Below are 17,581 nucleotides of genomic sequence, written 5' to 3' on the forward strand. Positions count from 1 at the left end.
CATATTTTGGACGCTAAGGTCCAAATCTGGGACTAGGTTGTGACACATGGCATGAAATAATGCTGGTGTTTTTACTTTTTTAGATATTGATGAGTGTCAAGAACTACCTGGACTTTGCCAAGGAGGAAAATGTATTAATACATTTGGTAGTTTCCACTGTCAGTGTCCAAGTGGCTACTATTTGAATGAAGAGTCTCGAGTATGTGATGGTATGTAGTCTTAGGGTTTACTCGGCATGGGCATTTATTTCTTATCAACTACTAGCAACTGAACATCCATCAGAATGATCTGTTCCTTAAAAGAACCCCAGCAGTGTAATTGCAGAAATAGTAGAGCTGATCAAAATTTTTCCTTCAAAAAGTTTTTCAACAGAAAATTCCTTTTCGATTAAATGGAAATTTTTGCAAATTTTTGCATTCATCAAAAACAAAAATCTAACAGTCTTCAGTTTCCAGTTGCATAAAAACGTCATTTCTTGATCATCTCTAAGAAATAGCAGTTTGCTGATGGACAATATAATTCTTTACATGACCATGCACTGAAACCAACAAGCAGCTTTCTGCTTGTGTTTGGTGGGTTGGCTGAAATGGCATCATCCATTTTAACCAAAGCTCATTGTCCATCGTCCTGCAGGCTAAAGCGTGATGATCTGAGACTCTGACTGAAAATATTTGTCTTATTACAACCTTCCATCTCCCCTTCTCCCCTGCAGTAGGTAGCATGCATTCAGAACATCACAGCCATACACTTAAACCCAGTCCTGCAGCCATCAGGTTGTATTTTGTACAAAGTTTTAGCCCAACTCCCCAAATCTGATCACTAGTTTTTCATTTTCCAAGTTGCCTTCAGCCTCCCAGCTCATTGCTATAATTGTTTGTTTCTCATAGTGCCCACAACGTGTAGAGCCCTGTGCAAACCTACAGGAAGATTAATGCGCTGGAGAATTAAATTAAAAATTTAAATTAAAAATCAGACACAAATACTTTCTGTGAAGTTCTGCACCATATAGAGCTCAGCATCTGGTTTCATGTACAGTAGAGAGGAGATACAAATCTACCTATCCCTACAGATTGTTTAAAATGCAGAAGGCTACTTAATGATTTTTTAAATATATTTTATGCTGTGAGTTTTATCCTGGTGCCTTGGCTTGGAACCCCTTGACGTGCGTGTGGCATTATTTAATGGGTGCAGCTCTTTCACCTTCCCTGCTCAATAGCTCAAATTCCCTAAAGGCCTGAGCAGTCCACTGCAGCATCCTATGTTCAGATGGGCTCTCTGCCTCTATCCACCAGCTGTAGACCCCTGTCAGACTTATGGATGCAGACACACCTAGACAGACTGATTGCAGAGCCCTTTTGTCACAAAGAGATAGAGAGACCAGGAGTGTTGAATGTGTGATCTGTCCTGATGCCACCTTATTTCAAAGCGTCTCCAAATTTTTTCTGGATAACAGGTGCAGAGAGGAAATGGATTCTCACTGTTCTGGACCCATTGAGTATGCCAGGGGCCCACTCCCCTTACTAGTTGTGAGGCCCATAGGCTCACCTATAGACCTGTTTAATCATGGAATACCCCTTCTGCGATGCAGGCCTGCCCCATCATGACCCAGTAGCTCAGATTTAGCGCTGCTAAAACAGCTTAACCCAAATTCACTGATTCACAGAATATGTATAGACCAAAATCTGCTGCAATTATTTCATGTCTTGTTGTTTTCTTATAGATATTAATGAATGTGAAACACCTGGCATTTGTGGGCCTGGCACTTGTTATAACACTGTTGGGAACTACACCTGTATCTGTCCTCCCGACTACATGCAAGTCAATGGTGGCAACAACTGTATGGGTATGTTTTTTTAAAGTGTTCCTTCTACATTTCATGTCAGAGCTTCTGATGGTGTAAATCAGCCTAGCTCTATGGAGTTCACTTATACAAAAGAATTATCATTGACTTGAATGGAGTTAATGCCCATTGACACCAGCCGAGGTTCTGGCCTATTTCTTTATTTGTATTCAGTCAATGAAGACAGGTTTTTGTCAGAGCATTACTAAGAACTACAATTCACAGATCAATGTAGAGTCTATTTAAATCAGCGTAACGACATGTTCCCATTTCCTTACACTCACAGCAGAAAGTGTCATATTTACTCTTTGTATGGCATGAATTTCACATTTTAATCTCTTGGCAAGAGTGAGTTTTCATGAGCCATATCTGCTATTGATCGCTGCACAGACCTCCCAACTGGAGAATTCATTGTAAAAACTGTTGGCTGACTATAATGTTTTCATGGTGGAAATTGCTAACATGAAGGACTTGTTCTTGCTCCTATTGAAGTCAGTGACAAAACTTCCATTGACTTTAGTGGGACCAAGATCAGGCCCCAAAAGACCAATAACCATATCTTTGTGGAGCATTAAGGCCAGACAGTGGCTGTAAAACCACTGGCCATATTAGGGGTGATGTACACCGCCCCAGCAGAGCTCACAAAGGTATTGTTAACCATGGCTGCACACTTGTCCTATATCTCCTGCTTTGGGGAGTCTAACACCAGTGGTGCTAATAGAATCCCAGACTCCTTGTGATGTCTGTCCTTGTGCTCAAGAATTGATACAGTGCCCAGCCCTGGCTCCGGACCAGAAGATGGAGACCCCCGTGACCTTTGCCTCACAATCTGTGTAGGGCTAGGCACAGTCTCACCCTGAATATGTACTGTTGTAAAATAGTGCATATGGTCGTGGCCTGCACTAGTATAAGGACATTTATCAAGAGAAGATGGGCTAAATGCTCCTGTTCCTGACACTATGCGACCCTTGAACGCAGTGTCAGTGAGTACAGATTTGGGTCCACCTCTCAAGATTTATCACGGCGTATAAGCTTTGCAGTAACTCCCCTGAGATTTTGGGTGGTTTCTGTACTGTATGGCAATCTTGTTTCCTGTGATTTCAGTTTAGCTGTGTTTGGCCTCCTCCATCTTTCACTTTGGCTTTTGAACTGATACAGACCTAAAATCTCCATGTGAAATTTGGGAAAACCACTGAGTTTCACCTGGTTTTGCATCAGAATGATGTGAAGTCTCAAACTGTGCATGATTTTGGGATCAGCCATAAATGTGCTCAGGTTTGCTCAACTCTGGGCAAGGGTTTGCAGGCCTAGTGCATCCTTTGATGAGTCTGCTCTGAGTTATGGCCAGTTGGGGTGGGGGTTGATTTTTGTTGTAAATTTTAGGGGTGACTCTACAGTGGCTGGGGGTAACTAATATAAAACACTACAGAACAAGCTACCTTCAGCGACTGCTTGAGGGACCTACAGATCAGATGTTTAAAAGAGGTGACCTAGTAAAGGTAGCACAGAACTGTGCCCAGGAACTTAGGGGAAAGGAGACTGTCTAATAAGAGTGGTCTCTCATTGACACTTCATCTATTTCAGTGAAGTGCTAACACACAGTACCGTCATTATACTTTCGTTTTCTTTGCAGATATGAGGAGGAGTCTGTGCTACAGAAATTATTATGCTGACAATCAAACCTGTGATGGAGAACTGCTCTTCAATATGACCAAGAAAATGTGCTGCTGTTCCTACAATATTGGACGTGCATGGAATAAGCCTTGTGAACAATGCCCTATCCCTAGCACCGGTATGTTTAATTTGAAAGGTAGCTGAAGGCCCTGTTAACAATACGATTACTGCAAGCTGCGATAAAAGTAATTGTTCGAGAGAGGAAAGTGCTGTGCATTTGTGTTTGTACAATATACAAATATTAAATAATAAATTTCTCATTATACTTGTGCCCTGGAGATAATCCTTTCAAGTAAGGGTTGAGGAACATGAGTAGGTCATTGTAGAGCACTCTGCACTCTTGCTGCTATGCTCTGCCTGTTCTGTGAATTACTGGAGGACTTTGTTCTGCACGATTGTTCATCTGTCCCCTTTGACAAACATGTATGGGCCAGATGCTATGGGCCAGCCAAGCTGTGTTTGGCATGTGACCAGGAGTGGGGTCATAGGTGGTGCTAAGCCATCATTATGTTCCCCTGATCCTGGGGCAGCCAGGCCCAGTGCGGTCCTCATCATAAAACACAATTGTATTTTACCCATGGCTGCCAAGAGCCCCAAGGAGCCTTTCTAGCAGCCAGGGATTGCAGGGGGCACCTCAGCCCCTTCCAAGGATGGTCCCTATGCGGGATACAGGAAGCGTGTAGCGTAGAAGTCGCTCTGACAGTCCAGTGCCATTGCGCGATTCCTCCACACTGGGGGAATTTTCATCAAGCTGGATCCACCAGGTGGTCCTCTGCTTCATGCTGATGAGCAGGTGCAAAACAGACTTATCAGACCTGAGAACTGGCTCCATCCTGGGTGTTTGCCATTTTTGAAAATAATGTGTCAATTTCCTAATTACGACACAGGTTTGTGAAATACAGACCTGGACCTGTGCATACAAAGTACAATGCACCCACATAACCTGACAAGTGTGTACCTAATAATAATACCTAAATAAGTATCCAATCCAAAGCCCGCTGAAGCCAATGAGAGTCTTTCCATTTGGCTTCACTGGGCTTGGGATCAGAACCCCATTACAAATCCGACAGTAATGTTTGCACTCATGCAAGGTACCACATACCTTCTTTGAAAAGCCGTCCCTCAAGAGGTACAGAAAAAAAACGGAGACTGCATTTCTCTCAGGCTTCGGGTGAAATTACTTGCTTAATTTGATACATTCAGGATAACTGTTTGTCTTTTTTTTCTGGTACAGATGAATTTGCAACACTCTGTGGAAGTCAAAGGCCTGGTTTCTTCATTGACATTTATACAGGTTTACCAGTTGGTGAGTTGGATTACTCTGTTTAAAGTTAAATTCCACACTACATATGTACTAGGGAAAGGGAAGAATTGTTTTCACAGTCAGCTCTTTCCTGGAGAGGAATAAAGACTAAACAATGCCACGAAATTCAACCTTCTGTGCAACCCTTAACCCTTGTCTTAAATCAGATCCTGCAAACTTTCTGCCTAACTCCTCCTACCTGGCAGCTCTGATTATTGCTGCTTGTGATCACGGCAAGCTAAAGCGCTGAAGAAATGGTAATTGAGCTAGATGAATGGCTTGTAGACACCACAGAGTGGAGAGGTTCTGAGAATAAGGCCAATTAACATTGGGTTTCAGAGGAATTAGGAGTGTTTCCTTTTGACTAAAGCACAGATTTAATCTGACATTTCACACCAATCCCTCTGTGTATTGATTTAACCCAACAGTCCCTTTTTCTGTTCCATGAGAATATTCCTCACATGTGATATCATGTGTAACATTGGTATTGTGTGTGACAAATGAATTCCTCATTTTCTCTTTTTGTTTTGTTTTGTCAAAGAGGCCAAAGTCCCTAGTGGGGGCTTCCTTTTGTTTTTATTCCCATGAAAAGGCAAATAAGATGTGGAGCAAGTGTTGTACAACAGACAAGTAGAACTAGAGTATATAGACAGCAACAAAGTGAATTATCATCTATATATTATGGTGATGTGCACTACAGAACCCTACAATAGGATCTTATCAATCAATTCTAATAAGATATAATGTATAATAAGGAAAAGAATTACTAGAAACACATTATACATTTTGTTCCTGGTCTTTTGAGGAGCAAAGCACCAGATCTCATTGACCAAAATCCATCTTGCACCTTATGACCAGCAAATTAAGTTACACATGAGTTTTAGGTGGCAAGTTGTAAAGTACCTGCCCCACCACCTGCTCAATCAGAGGCAGTCATGTGAGACTGTGTCCAGCCCTGCATGGTCTGAGCATTGTCTGTGCAATGTAATCTGGTGGCACTGTGCATATGAGGATGGGATCACCCTAGGTAGGGGTGGGGTAATGTAAATGTGCACCATGTGCAGATCCTGCTGTAGCAGTTAATAGCACGTGTTGCAGCCTGCACCCCTGGCAGCTGTAATATTTTATTCTGCTAGCCCTGTTCAAACTGGAGTGCAGCAGCCAATGCAACTGACTTTTGGTGTCCTCATGTACTAGTGTATCCCTAGCTACCAGCCACACTGGTGAGACAAGTTGCTCACCCAGGGCTACGCTGTGAAGCAAACATACACTTTTTCAGTGACTCTTGGGACCTTCATAGGACCTGCTGGGTTGTGATACCTGAACTGCTTCTTTTACTTCTTCAGGAGGGCAGTAGTAGCCACTCCCACTTCTTACACACACTAGGCCAGTGGTTCTCAACCCATGGCCTGCTTGCGGCCCAATCAGCACACAGCTGCAGTCCATGTGACATCCTCAGCGCCCTCCAGGTAGTATAGATATTGTGTGGATGTGGCCCACATAACCCGTGGAGAACTGCATATGTGGCCCACAATGTTAAGACTGAGAACCCCTGCAGTAGGCATACTGGCTTACGCCACTGCAGGAGCAGTCCATATTGTGCAGTGCCAGAAATGCTGAGTTACTTTCTTCCCATTATGTTTATGTTCCACTTTTTCCATTAGAGTTCTGCATCCTTATATGGGATGATTGATTCTGATGGTGGGAGACAGAAACAGAGTTAGGTTCTGCCTTGACTCACTTCTTTTATAATCAGCAGGCTAAAAATCAACAGCATCATCAAATCTTGTGTAGGAAATTAAAAGCTTGGTCCAGGAGCAAAACTGGTCCCCTTCAAAATCAGAAGCAAACTACCTTAGGTGTAAAGAGAGCTGTGTAGTGTATCACTTCCCATAATGTTCATTGGCTTCTGTGGATCCCTGCAGACAGCATTCTTTACTAAAGGAAAAGGCGTCCATGGATTTTCTCACCTGTATTCTGAAGGTAGACCCCTAAAGAGACATATAGCTAAGGAGCCCAGTAAGTGAGATTTGTACTATTTATATTTTGGCTGCATTTTTAGGGCCAAAAACAATGAATTGCCTCACAAATCTACTAAAACAGGAAGGACAATTGCTGGACATAATCAATGCAAAAGCATAGTATGTTGCAGGCATTTAAAATATCGTTAGTCATTGGTACCTTCAAAACTTCTGTAAAAGAGCATAAAACTAACCAAGCTTTAACAGATGGTGAAAGTGGATGTAAAGTTGAGTTATAACAAATGCTGAAGGACAGCATGGTCTAAAGACAGTGACTTTCCATTGACTTCAGTGAGTTCTTTAATCAGCCTCTTAGAGAATGAGCTTTTTTTTTTTTTTTATTAATACAGAAGAAGCTCAGTTTGTATTACTCTCACCTAACAACAAAATAGGTTAGGCTGGATTCTCTGGTACCCTAAGGACACTTTGTTCCATGTGAGTAGCACAAAGTGGCCTTAAAGTGGCTAGAAATGGCAAGTGGAGAATTGCCCCCATGCAGGAGAACTTTCTGCAGGTATGCAGGCTGGTGAAGATGGCTCTGCTGCTTCTCACACCTGCAGCCTCACCTCCAGCATAACAGGAGGCATGTCAGGGGCAGGAAGTGGACAGATCAGATAGGGGATGGAATTTGTGAGTCCTGTGGAAGCCTAACTTGCCCTGGCTTGGGCATATCTTGGATACAGTGAAAAATGAGAGCCATTGAGTAGACTATTTTAGCTTTCCAGCATGTGTAGGAATTATTGAATGTCTAATACCTTTTTACACAGTAACGGGATCATACTACTAATATAAACATTCTGATAATATCCCATGAGAATAAGGAAACATTGCTATGGAAGGGGATTGTATGAACTGGCACTTTCTTTTTTTTTGATTTTTAAAAATCAATTGTTACAGATATTGATGAATGCCGAGAGATCCCTGGAGTCTGTGAGAATGGAGTCTGTATAAACATGGTTGGCAGCTTCAGATGCGAGTGTCCGGTTGGATTCTTTTACAATGACAAGTTGCTGATCTGCGAAGGTAAGAGGCTTATACTTCCATCACAAATAGAAATTGGATCATTAGTCAGCTGGTAACTCAAACACCGGCAAATCTGATGTATTTGCAAATTCATCCATAACAAGGGTATATACTAGGATCAGAGAAATGTGGGCCAAGAGTGTCTTAATGAGGACATTTTGGCTTTTCGCTGGAAATTCTGGTGCCATGTATGTTTTCTATTGGAAAGAAAGTACTAGATTTTCCAACTAGTATAAAGGTCTTGAATGAATTTGAGTCAACCAGTTGTGGCAAGTGACTTTTCTTACTTTTCGTGGTCTGGAGGTAAATATGAGCAGTGGGTGGTCTTCCCATATCAGATCAAGACCAGCATTCACTTCCAAGCAGATATTTTTTTCTTAATGAAAACAAGATTTATGTAAATATTCGAAAGACATGATGAAAAAAATTGTAGTGGATTTTCATATCAAGTAAATCTGAATAAACGTTCCCTAGCGGTGTGTTAGGGGTTGGCTACTCGGTGCTGGCAGAATGCCCTAGAATGATGTGATTTGTAGAGAGAGCTCACATGTTGTGCTTTAGCTGCCTAGACATAGAGCACGTCAGCGTGGTCTATGCAGTCTGTACAGTCAGAGCACAGCACATTAGTGCATGTAACATATCGCATCTCTCTGGAGTGCTTTGCAATGCCATGTACAAAAACCCTTAGTTACTGTCATTAAACAATTAAAGATTATGGTATGAATTTCCTTCATTCTTTGTGGTGGTTGTGAACATAAGAACGGCCTTACTGAGTCAGACTAATGGTCCACCTAGCCCAGTATCCTGTCTTCTGACAGCAGCCAGTGCCAGGTGCGTCAGAGGCAATGAACAGAACAAGCAATCATTAAGTGATCCATCCCCTGTCATCAGGGCAGGTGCAAGGATGTTTCGCTCCCTAGGCGAAATTTCCACCTTGCGCCCCCTGCCCCGAGCCATGTGGCAGCTTTCCACCCCCTCCTCCGCCCTGAGGCGCCTCCCTCGGCAGCTTCCCCCAGCCCGGGGAGCCGTGTGGCAGCTCCCTACCCCAGCTCACCTCTGCTCTGCCTCCTCCCCGAGCACGCCGTCGCCTCTCCGCTTCTCCCACCTCCCAGGCTTGCGGCGCCAATCAGCTGATTGGTGCCGCAAGCCTGGGAGGAAGAGGAGCAGGGTGGCACGCTCGGGAGGAGGCAGAGCAGAGGTGAGCTGGGTCAGGGAGCGGTTCCCCTGCTTGCCGCGACCCCCCTTACTTGCTGCAGGCAGCCCTCCCTGGGCCCCCCTGCCCCAGCTCCCTCCACCTAAATGCCGACGACGACCAGGACAGCCGAAGATCCAAGTGCTGCAGTTGCTGCCGAAGGACCCGAAATGCCACCCCCCAAATGCTAGTGCCCTAGGCAACCGCCTGGGTTGCCTAATGGGTTGCACCAGCTCTGCCTGCCCAGCATCTGGCAATCAGAGACTAGGGACTCCCAGAGCATGGAGTTGCATCCCTGCCTATCCTGGCTAATAGCTATTGATGGACCTATCCTCCATGAACTTACTTAGTTCTTTTTTTTAATCCCGTTACAGTTTTGGCTTTCACAACATACCCTGGACTGTGCGCTGTGTGAAGAAGTACATCCTATTGTTTGTTTTAAACCTGCTGCCTATTAATTTTGTTGGGTGACCCCTGGTTCGTGTATTACGTGGAGGAGTAAATAACATTTACCACAGCAGTCACGATTTTATAGGCTTCTGTCATATCCCCTTAGTCATCTCTTTTCTAAGATGAAAAGTCCAAGTCTTTTTAATCTGTCCTCATATGGAAGCTGTTCCATTCCCCTAATCATTTTTGTTACCCTTCCCTGTACCTTTTCCAATTCTAATATATCCTTTTTGAAATGGGATGACCGGAACTGCATGCAGTATTCTAGGTGTGGGCATGACATGGATTTATATAAAAGCATTATGATATTTTCTGTCTTATTATCTATCCCTTTCCTAATGATTCCTAACATTCTGCTAGCTTTTTTGACTGCTACCGCACATCGAGTGGCTGTTTAGGAGAACTATTCTCAGTGACTCCAAGATATCTTTCTTGAGTGGTAGTAGCTAATTTAGATCCCATCATTTTGTATATATATTTGGGATTATGTTTTCCAATGTACATTACTTTGCCTTTATCAACATTGAATTTCATCTGCCATTTTGTTGCCCAGTCACCCAGTTTTGTGAGCTCCCTTTGTAACTCTTTGCAGTCTGCTTTGGACTTAAATATCTTGAGTAATTTTTTCTCATCTGCAAATTTTGCCACCTCACTGTTTACACCTTTTTCCAGATCATCTATTAATATGTTCCAGTACATATCCCTGAAAGACACCACTATTTACCTTTCTTCGTTCTGAAAACTGACCATTTATTCCTACCCTTTGTTTTCTGTCTTTTAACTAGTTACTGATCCATGAGAGGACCTTCCCTCTTATCCTATGATTGATTACTTTGCTTAAGAGACTTTGGTGAGGGACCTTGTCAAAGACTTTCTGAAATCCAAGTACACTATACCCACTGGATCACCCTTGTCCACGTGTTAGCTGACCCCCTCAAAGAATTCTAATAGGCATGATTTCCCTTTACAAAAGCCATGTAGACTCTTCCCCAACAAATCATGTTCATCTGCATGTGTGATCATTCTGTTCTATACTATAGTTTCAACCAATTTGCCTGGTACTGAAGTTAGCTTACCATCCTGTAATTGCCAGGATTGCCTCTGGAGTCTTTTTGAAAAATTAGCTATCCTCCAGTCATCTGGTACAGAAGCTGATTTAAATGATAGGTTACATACCCCAGTTAGTAGTTCTTTGGTTTCATATTTGAGCAAGTCAGTGACAGATCCAGGAATAGAACCCATATCTGCTGAGTCCTAGTCCAGTTCAGTTCTCTTTCTACTAGATCACACTGCCTGTCCACATGAGCATCTTCTATGTCCCATAGGTTAGCTGATGCTCTTTAATGGGATGTGGCTGATGCATTTATCAAGATTCAAAATAGTATCTGGAATGAAAAATATATCTTTTAAAACCTACTGTATGATTTAAAAACCACAGCTACAACACAAACAAAATGCTTTGTATTTTCTTCTTGAAGAATAATGCTGAGTTGCTTTGGGTACTATATCTCCTCAGTTTCACACAGCTGCCAGTAGGCAATAACTTTCCCAGGGAACAATATACCCTCCCCTAAAGGACCAAAGCACTTCTAGGGAAGCTGACAAGTCCATGAAATCTAGGCACTTGGCAATAGGCCACCCAGAAAAAAACTTTGGTTTCTTGAAGTCCTTATCTGTTTCTTCATATAACTCCTCACCTTCCTGTATGCATCTCTTCTCCCACCAGAGTGTATTCCAGCCAGGGGAGCTAAAATAATACGCTTTCAGATCTCATTTGTTGTTGCTGCCTAGGGTTTACTACTGAATAACCAAGGTAACACTCCACTCCTGGGAAGATGCACATATTGCCTCTCTAATGCTTCCAGTCCATGCCACTTTGGGGAGTGAGAACACAAATTCAAGCCCAGGTCTCATGTTCATTATTACACACTACTGCCTCTACCTACCATAGTGGCTCACACTCTGTCTTCTTTCTCATACTGTCTTCCTCTTTGTGGGTAACTAGTGCTTGCATTATTCATGAAATCAGGTATTTCAGATCCTGCTCGCTTATAGGATTTACATACAATAGTACAGCTATTGTAAATGGGTGCGTCCCATGCAACCCCCAGCCACCTGCAGTAAATAAATTGGAACTGACACTGGTCAATATTACAGATGGAAAATGTGTCATTTGCTCATCTGCTCTGTTGGTAGGCAGCAGGGAGGAAAATTAGTTAAAACAAAAATCTTACCAATTAAGTTGCAGGTAAAGAATTAATAATTCAGTTTAAGAATTTTTAAAAGAAAAAAAATATTTCAAAGAAAACCTGTTGGGTGAAAATGATTTTTTTCCCTAATTGTTCTCACCTGTGTTTTTACTAGAGTCTTAGTACTCTAGTAAAAAAACTGAAAGAATGATATTAAAAGTCTTATTTGCGTGTCACTATTGATGTTGAACGCCTGTTAAAGTCATTGAGAGTTCCACACTTGGGCTCCAGTCCTGCACTATGATCAGTGTGGAGCCTCAGAGACTTCAGTGGATCTTTGTGTGGACACAGCAGTCCACCAGCATAGTTCATAGTTCAGGACTGGGGTCACGGATTGAAATTCACCCATGGTCAGAGTGCCAGCCAAAGGCCTGTAGACTTCAAAAGAGCCTTCTATTGGCTACCTGCAAAGGGATGAATTTCAGTGATGGATTGCATGCAGGTTCAGAATCATGGTAGGGAAATATTTAAATCCAACCAAAAACCTACTCTCCTTGAAATATTTTTCTCTACATTTAAAAAAATACATTGAATTTGGTACCAAACAAAAAAAATTCCTGAACTGTAGGCTAGAGAGCATCCCTTTGAGTTTAAAAATACATTTTTTTTCTTGTCCATTGTCAGTTTATCCTAAAAATCATATTCTTTCTTGCATTGATAGATATGGATGAATGCCAGAATGGACCAGTGTGTCAGCGAAATGCAGAATGTGTCAACACGGCTGGCAGCTATCGCTGTGAGTGTAAACCTGGCTATAGGTTCACGTCAACAGGCCAGTGCACTGGTAAGTATTTCCAGGCTTGTTTGTACATCAGTATGCAGTAGATAATGCCTTCAAAAATAAAACCTTTAAAATCATATTCTTTCTTTAACAGGCTGTAGTTTTTGTGTCACTCTAAACTAATATGATAAGAATGTAGGGAGAAGATAGGTTTTTCCCCCCCAACAACCCTCTATTGCCGTGGTGCTCAAACTATTCCTCTCGTGCTCCCCTTACCAGTAATGGAATGTGTCCCCCTGATCCGCCCCTGTCCTGGGCCGGGGGCTGCAGCCAGAAGTGGGGCTGTGGCCAGAGGCTGAGAGCGGGGTTGTAGCTGGGGCCGTGGCCGGAGCGGAGGGCAGAGAGGGTCTGGGTGGTGCTTCCTCCCTGGCCACCCATGGGAGTTGGCCCAGGCTCTGCTGTGCCCCCTGGAGATTCCTCCACACCGCCATAGAGGGAGTGCCCCACAGTTTGGGGACCACTGCTCTGTTGGAACGTGTGCAGATTATGTTTATGAGCTGTAAGGACCTGCCTCCTAACAATATATAATGGTTTTGATGAAAGTTCTGCTTTTTTGTCTCTCTCATGGTTTATATACACTTCATGCCTGCAAAAATTCAGGTGTGTGATTGCAAAATAAGTCTAATCAGAGAACCTCAAAGAGGGGCTTTGAAATGTCATCTGTCAAAAGAGTGTATCCTTTGAATCAAACACTGAATGAAGTATTTTCATTAATGGTTAAAAGTAAAATCTAACTAAAATATAGGCCTTGACTTGCACTCAGTACAATGCTTACTGCGTGACTAGTGTTAGCTGGTTGGACTCTGTGCTTATACCTCCATAACGGACCACAGTGTCTGGCTATGGAGTAGTATAATACAGCGCATAAAGATTATTTGAATCTCATTCAAGGCCATTTAATATTTTTCTATCTTTTATTTAATTAACCTTAAAAATGAAAATGAAACTAAGAATAAACTGAACTAGAAGAACTTATATGGTCAATGTTACAGTCAGAAAATTCATAAAGACTAACAGGGAGATTTTCAAAGCAGTTAGGTATCTAAATAGGCCATTTGTGCCCATCTATCCCTAAAGCTCCTTCCTTGAACTAACTGTTGTGCTTAACCCTTTATCTATGATATATCTTTGGAGGTGAAGCCAAGGAAAATTACTGTTTTCTGGCTCTGAAAATTCAAAAACTTCCCAGGGAATGTGCAGTATTTTCCCCCTTCCTCTACATCAGGGATCGGCAACCTTTGGCATGCGGCCTGCCAGGATAAGCCCCCTGGCGGACCGGGCCAGTTTGTTTACCTGCCACATCCGCAGGTTCTGCCAATCACGGCACCCACTGGCCGCAGTTCACTGTTCCAGGCCAATGGGGGCTGTGGAAAGCGGCACGGGCCAAGGGATGTTAGGGGCTTACCCTGGCTGGCCGCAGGCCAAAGGTTGCCAATCCCTGTTCTACATAATTTCTATGGTTTGCATTATCACTTGCTAAATGTGTTATAGCTAAGGATATGATTTTAGTCGCAGAAGCCACGGACCCTGTGACTTCTGCGGCTTCAGTTGTGAACACCTACAGCTGGGCCGGAGACTGGACTGTAGGCCCATGGCTGCAGCTGGGGCTGGAGCTGGGACTGGGCTCCCTGCCTCTGCCCCTGTCCCCGCCCCATGGCTTCAGCCAGGGCCGTGTGCTCCCCCACTGTAGCGATGCAGTTCCCCCACCCTCCTGGCAGGGCTCAGGCTGACAGTTGTCCCCGCCATGGGGCTCCAGTTAACACCCCCCCACACTCCAGCTCACCACTCACCCCTGATTATGTTTAGTAAAAAACAGGTCATGGACTGCCGTGAATATTTGTTTATTGCCCACGACCTGTCCGTGACTTTCACTAAAAATAACTGTGACAAAATCTTAACTTCAGTTTTAGCACACTATTTACCTCTCACATTCTCACAAAAAATCACTGTCTTTTAGGAGTCTCTGATGACAAGGTGGTCTTATCTGCTAGGTGATGTTCAATAGCTAGCTTGGAAAGTTTAAGAAGGCACTTTTCACACTTTTATGGACTTAAACAGGAGCCTAAAGATTATTTTAATATACTTATTTGGCTGGGACTACATTTCTGTGTTCCATTCACTCTGTTGTCCAAGGACGACATCATAGCAAGAAGGGTATTCTTGTTATCTTGATTATTTAAAGAATCGCAAAGGTTTTATAGAGGATCGTGTGCCAGGTGGCTATAAACATTGTATACATTTCTGGACAAAATAATAATTACAAAGGAACTGGATAACATTTTCCTTGGATTTTCTGCTTCTAAGCTTTTGAGTTTTAAAACGTGCACTTTTCATTGCAGTGCAGTTTTTGCATTGTTTTACAAGACCGCGGGAAAAGGGTGTAGGGGCAGAAAAGAAAATCACTTTAAGAACTAAAGCTTGTTTTGTTAAGATACATGGCAACACATGCAAATGTTTAGCATATTGTTAACAGGATTGTTGTAACTCCTTCATTTTAGCAGAACAGGAAAACCAGGGAAGGTTCTGATATGAGCCACAATACCCTAAGGCACAAGCATTACTTCCCTGTATTTTTGCTCTTATTTTATATTTAGTGACAATAAGGTGGAACGATCACAGTCAAAATAAAAGTGTTTCATGAAGGGTTTGATCCTGCAAAGCCTTGAGCATAGTGCCCAGCAACCTTACTGAAATCAGTGGGAGTTTAGGGTGTTGTGCACCTTGTAGGATTGGGCCCACAGAGCAACCACTGCATGGAAAATGGTAATACTAGAACTGTTTGTGTGCTATTATATCCACATATGACCTGTTGTGCCTCTGATAGATTGGGCTAGTTACTCTTCTCAGTATCTAAATAGAATTCTTCAGGTGTTACCTGTTATGGCAAGATAATCATTTGCATCCAACTTCCTTTCATAATGCCTAAGGCCACGTCCAGACTAGGTATTAAAATCAATTTTAGATACGCAACTTCAGCTACGAGAATAACGTAGCTGAAGTCGAATTTCTAAAATCGAGGTACTCACCAGTCTGGACGGCGCTGCATCGATGTCCGCGGCTCTCCGTGTCGATTCCGGAACTCCGTTCGGATTGATGGAGTTCCGGAATCGATGTAAGCGCGCTCGGGGATCGATACATCGCGTCCAGACTAGACGCGATATATCGATCCCCGAGCTATCGATTTTAACCCGCCGATGCCGCGGGTTAGTCTGGACGAGGGCTAAGAGAGTGCCGCTTCCCAGTTCCTAATGTTCTGTGTTCGTCACAAAAGAAGCTCCCAGGGTCTGGCCATAACGTTTGGAGTGTAATCATTGCAAGTTGTGAAGACAGAACAAGGGTCTTCCTGATAATGGATCTCTTCATCACCAGGAAAAAGCTGCTTCTTTCTTTAGACTGTATATAAGGGAAAAATTACCTAATAGCCAGAATAGTTAGATTGTGAAATAGCTTTGAAGAGAAAAGGGAGTACCCCATCCCTTGAGTCATTTGAAACTAGAATAGACAAAACACTTAGGCATATACTGAATGGAACCAGCCCTCATTGGAATGGAGGTAGACAAGATGACTCTACTAGATTTTTTCCATCTCTTCTTCCTCTTATTATGAGGAGAAATGTGCTGAATGGTAAACATTCTTCTTCTTTATATGTGTTTTGCTGAGTGCTAGTTAAATCCTGAACTTACAGAGGAAAGCATTCACAGCAAGGGTAGCAGTGAGTACTCACATATCCAACTGGTGCAAAAGACATCCTGCTATCAGAAGGCAGCATGTCATGCACTGGGCCAGCACTGCGTGGTATGGTACTTTTTGTTGCTCTTCTGTGCAGGATGGTGCTAAATTAAGCATTTGCTGCTACTGTCAGGAAATATGCTGCCCAAATTATGTGCCAGGCATGTCCCTGTTTTAAGCTAATCACGCTCCCATTGATCATGGTTTGCGTAACGTCACTTTAGATGAGGTTTAGATGCAACCATACTTGGGTGCCCCATTGTAGCCATATTATTTGTGCATCACTCTGCTTGCCCATTGGATTTTGGCTTTCTGAGAGCCTAGTGTGGGGAAGGGCTGGTGTTAGCTCCATTCCTCATTTGTATAAATTCTCTGATAGTTAATCAAGGTGATCATATTACATTCCGTGCTATAATCAAACATGTCTGCAAGCAAGTAGTATTTTCCTCTGGAAATATGTATAACCATAACAGATAAAGCTCTTAAACCTCCCAAACCACTGCACAATTGTTTCTTCTTCTTTGTTTACATGCTGTTTAATTCAGCATAAGAGAGATTTCCCCACACAATTACATTGCATTATTTTTATTCCCATGGCCTAACAGCGGTGCCCTGTTGCTGTAGCTAGAAATAGTCACTTGTAAGTAACTTTTCCCAATTATTTTCCAAATCTGAAAATGTTGCAAAAATTAATTTACTGTGAACATTCCATTGTGTTAACAAACTAATATTTTATTGCCAACAGAGAGAACAATTGTCCTTTTAAATTAGAACCATGAATTGGATACAAGTTTTCATAGTTGCCACTTATAGTTTATTTCTGGCTTTGTGGTTTATGGAACAATTTTCAGATGTCTTTTATTTACAGATCGCAACGAATGTCTAGAAATTCCCAATATCTGTAGCCATGGCCAGTGTATTGACACCATTGGAGGATTCTACTGCATATGTCACTCAGGGTTCAAAACCAATGCTGACCAAACGATGTGCATAGGCAAGTATCAAGTTATGCTGTTAGTTTAATGAATAAGGGGTTTGAGGCCTTTTCTCTGTCATCATAATTGTCAGATCCGAGTAGATCAGGGGCACTTTTCATCCAGTGACTTGCTTCTGACAGTGACCAGTAAAAGATGCTTCAGAGAAAGGAGCAAGAAACACCTTAGTTCACAATTATGTATAGAACTAACCATTGACTAAGTTTATTCTGCATCAGTTACTGGTTATCTTACACTCTGAAGCAAATAGCATCTATGACTTTAAAAAAAAAAAAGTATCCTATCTAGCATAGCTGAAGAGAAATGTTTTTGTTCTCCATAAAA

The 17,581-nt window shown here is 42.6% G+C and overlaps 1 protein-coding gene across 3 annotated transcripts in view; it reads left to right on the plus strand.

Moving 5' to 3' along the window:
* FBN1 (fibrillin 1) overlaps window positions 1-17,581 on the plus strand; it is a 225,790-nt gene that overhangs the window by 173,187 nt on the left and 35,022 nt on the right. For all 3 annotated transcript variants that reach the window (XM_030578050.1, XM_030578049.1, XM_030578046.1), the window contains exons 40-46: window positions 84-209; window positions 1,721-1,843; window positions 3,474-3,632; window positions 4,749-4,820; window positions 7,736-7,861; window positions 12,414-12,536; window positions 17,131-17,256. In XM_030578050.1, the coding sequence (XP_030433910.1) occupies window positions 84-209; window positions 1,721-1,843; window positions 3,474-3,632; window positions 4,749-4,820; window positions 7,736-7,861; window positions 12,414-12,536; window positions 17,131-17,256 (855 nt within the window). The remainder of the gene's footprint in view (window positions 1-83; window positions 210-1,720; window positions 1,844-3,473; window positions 3,633-4,748; window positions 4,821-7,735; window positions 7,862-12,413; window positions 12,537-17,130; window positions 17,257-17,581) is intronic.

Source organism: Gopherus evgoodei, chromosome 10 (assembly GCF_007399415.2).
Source record: "Gopherus evgoodei ecotype Sinaloan lineage chromosome 10, rGopEvg1_v1.p, whole genome shotgun sequence".
Classification (NCBI taxonomy): Eukaryota; Metazoa; Chordata; order Testudines; family Testudinidae; genus Gopherus; species Gopherus evgoodei.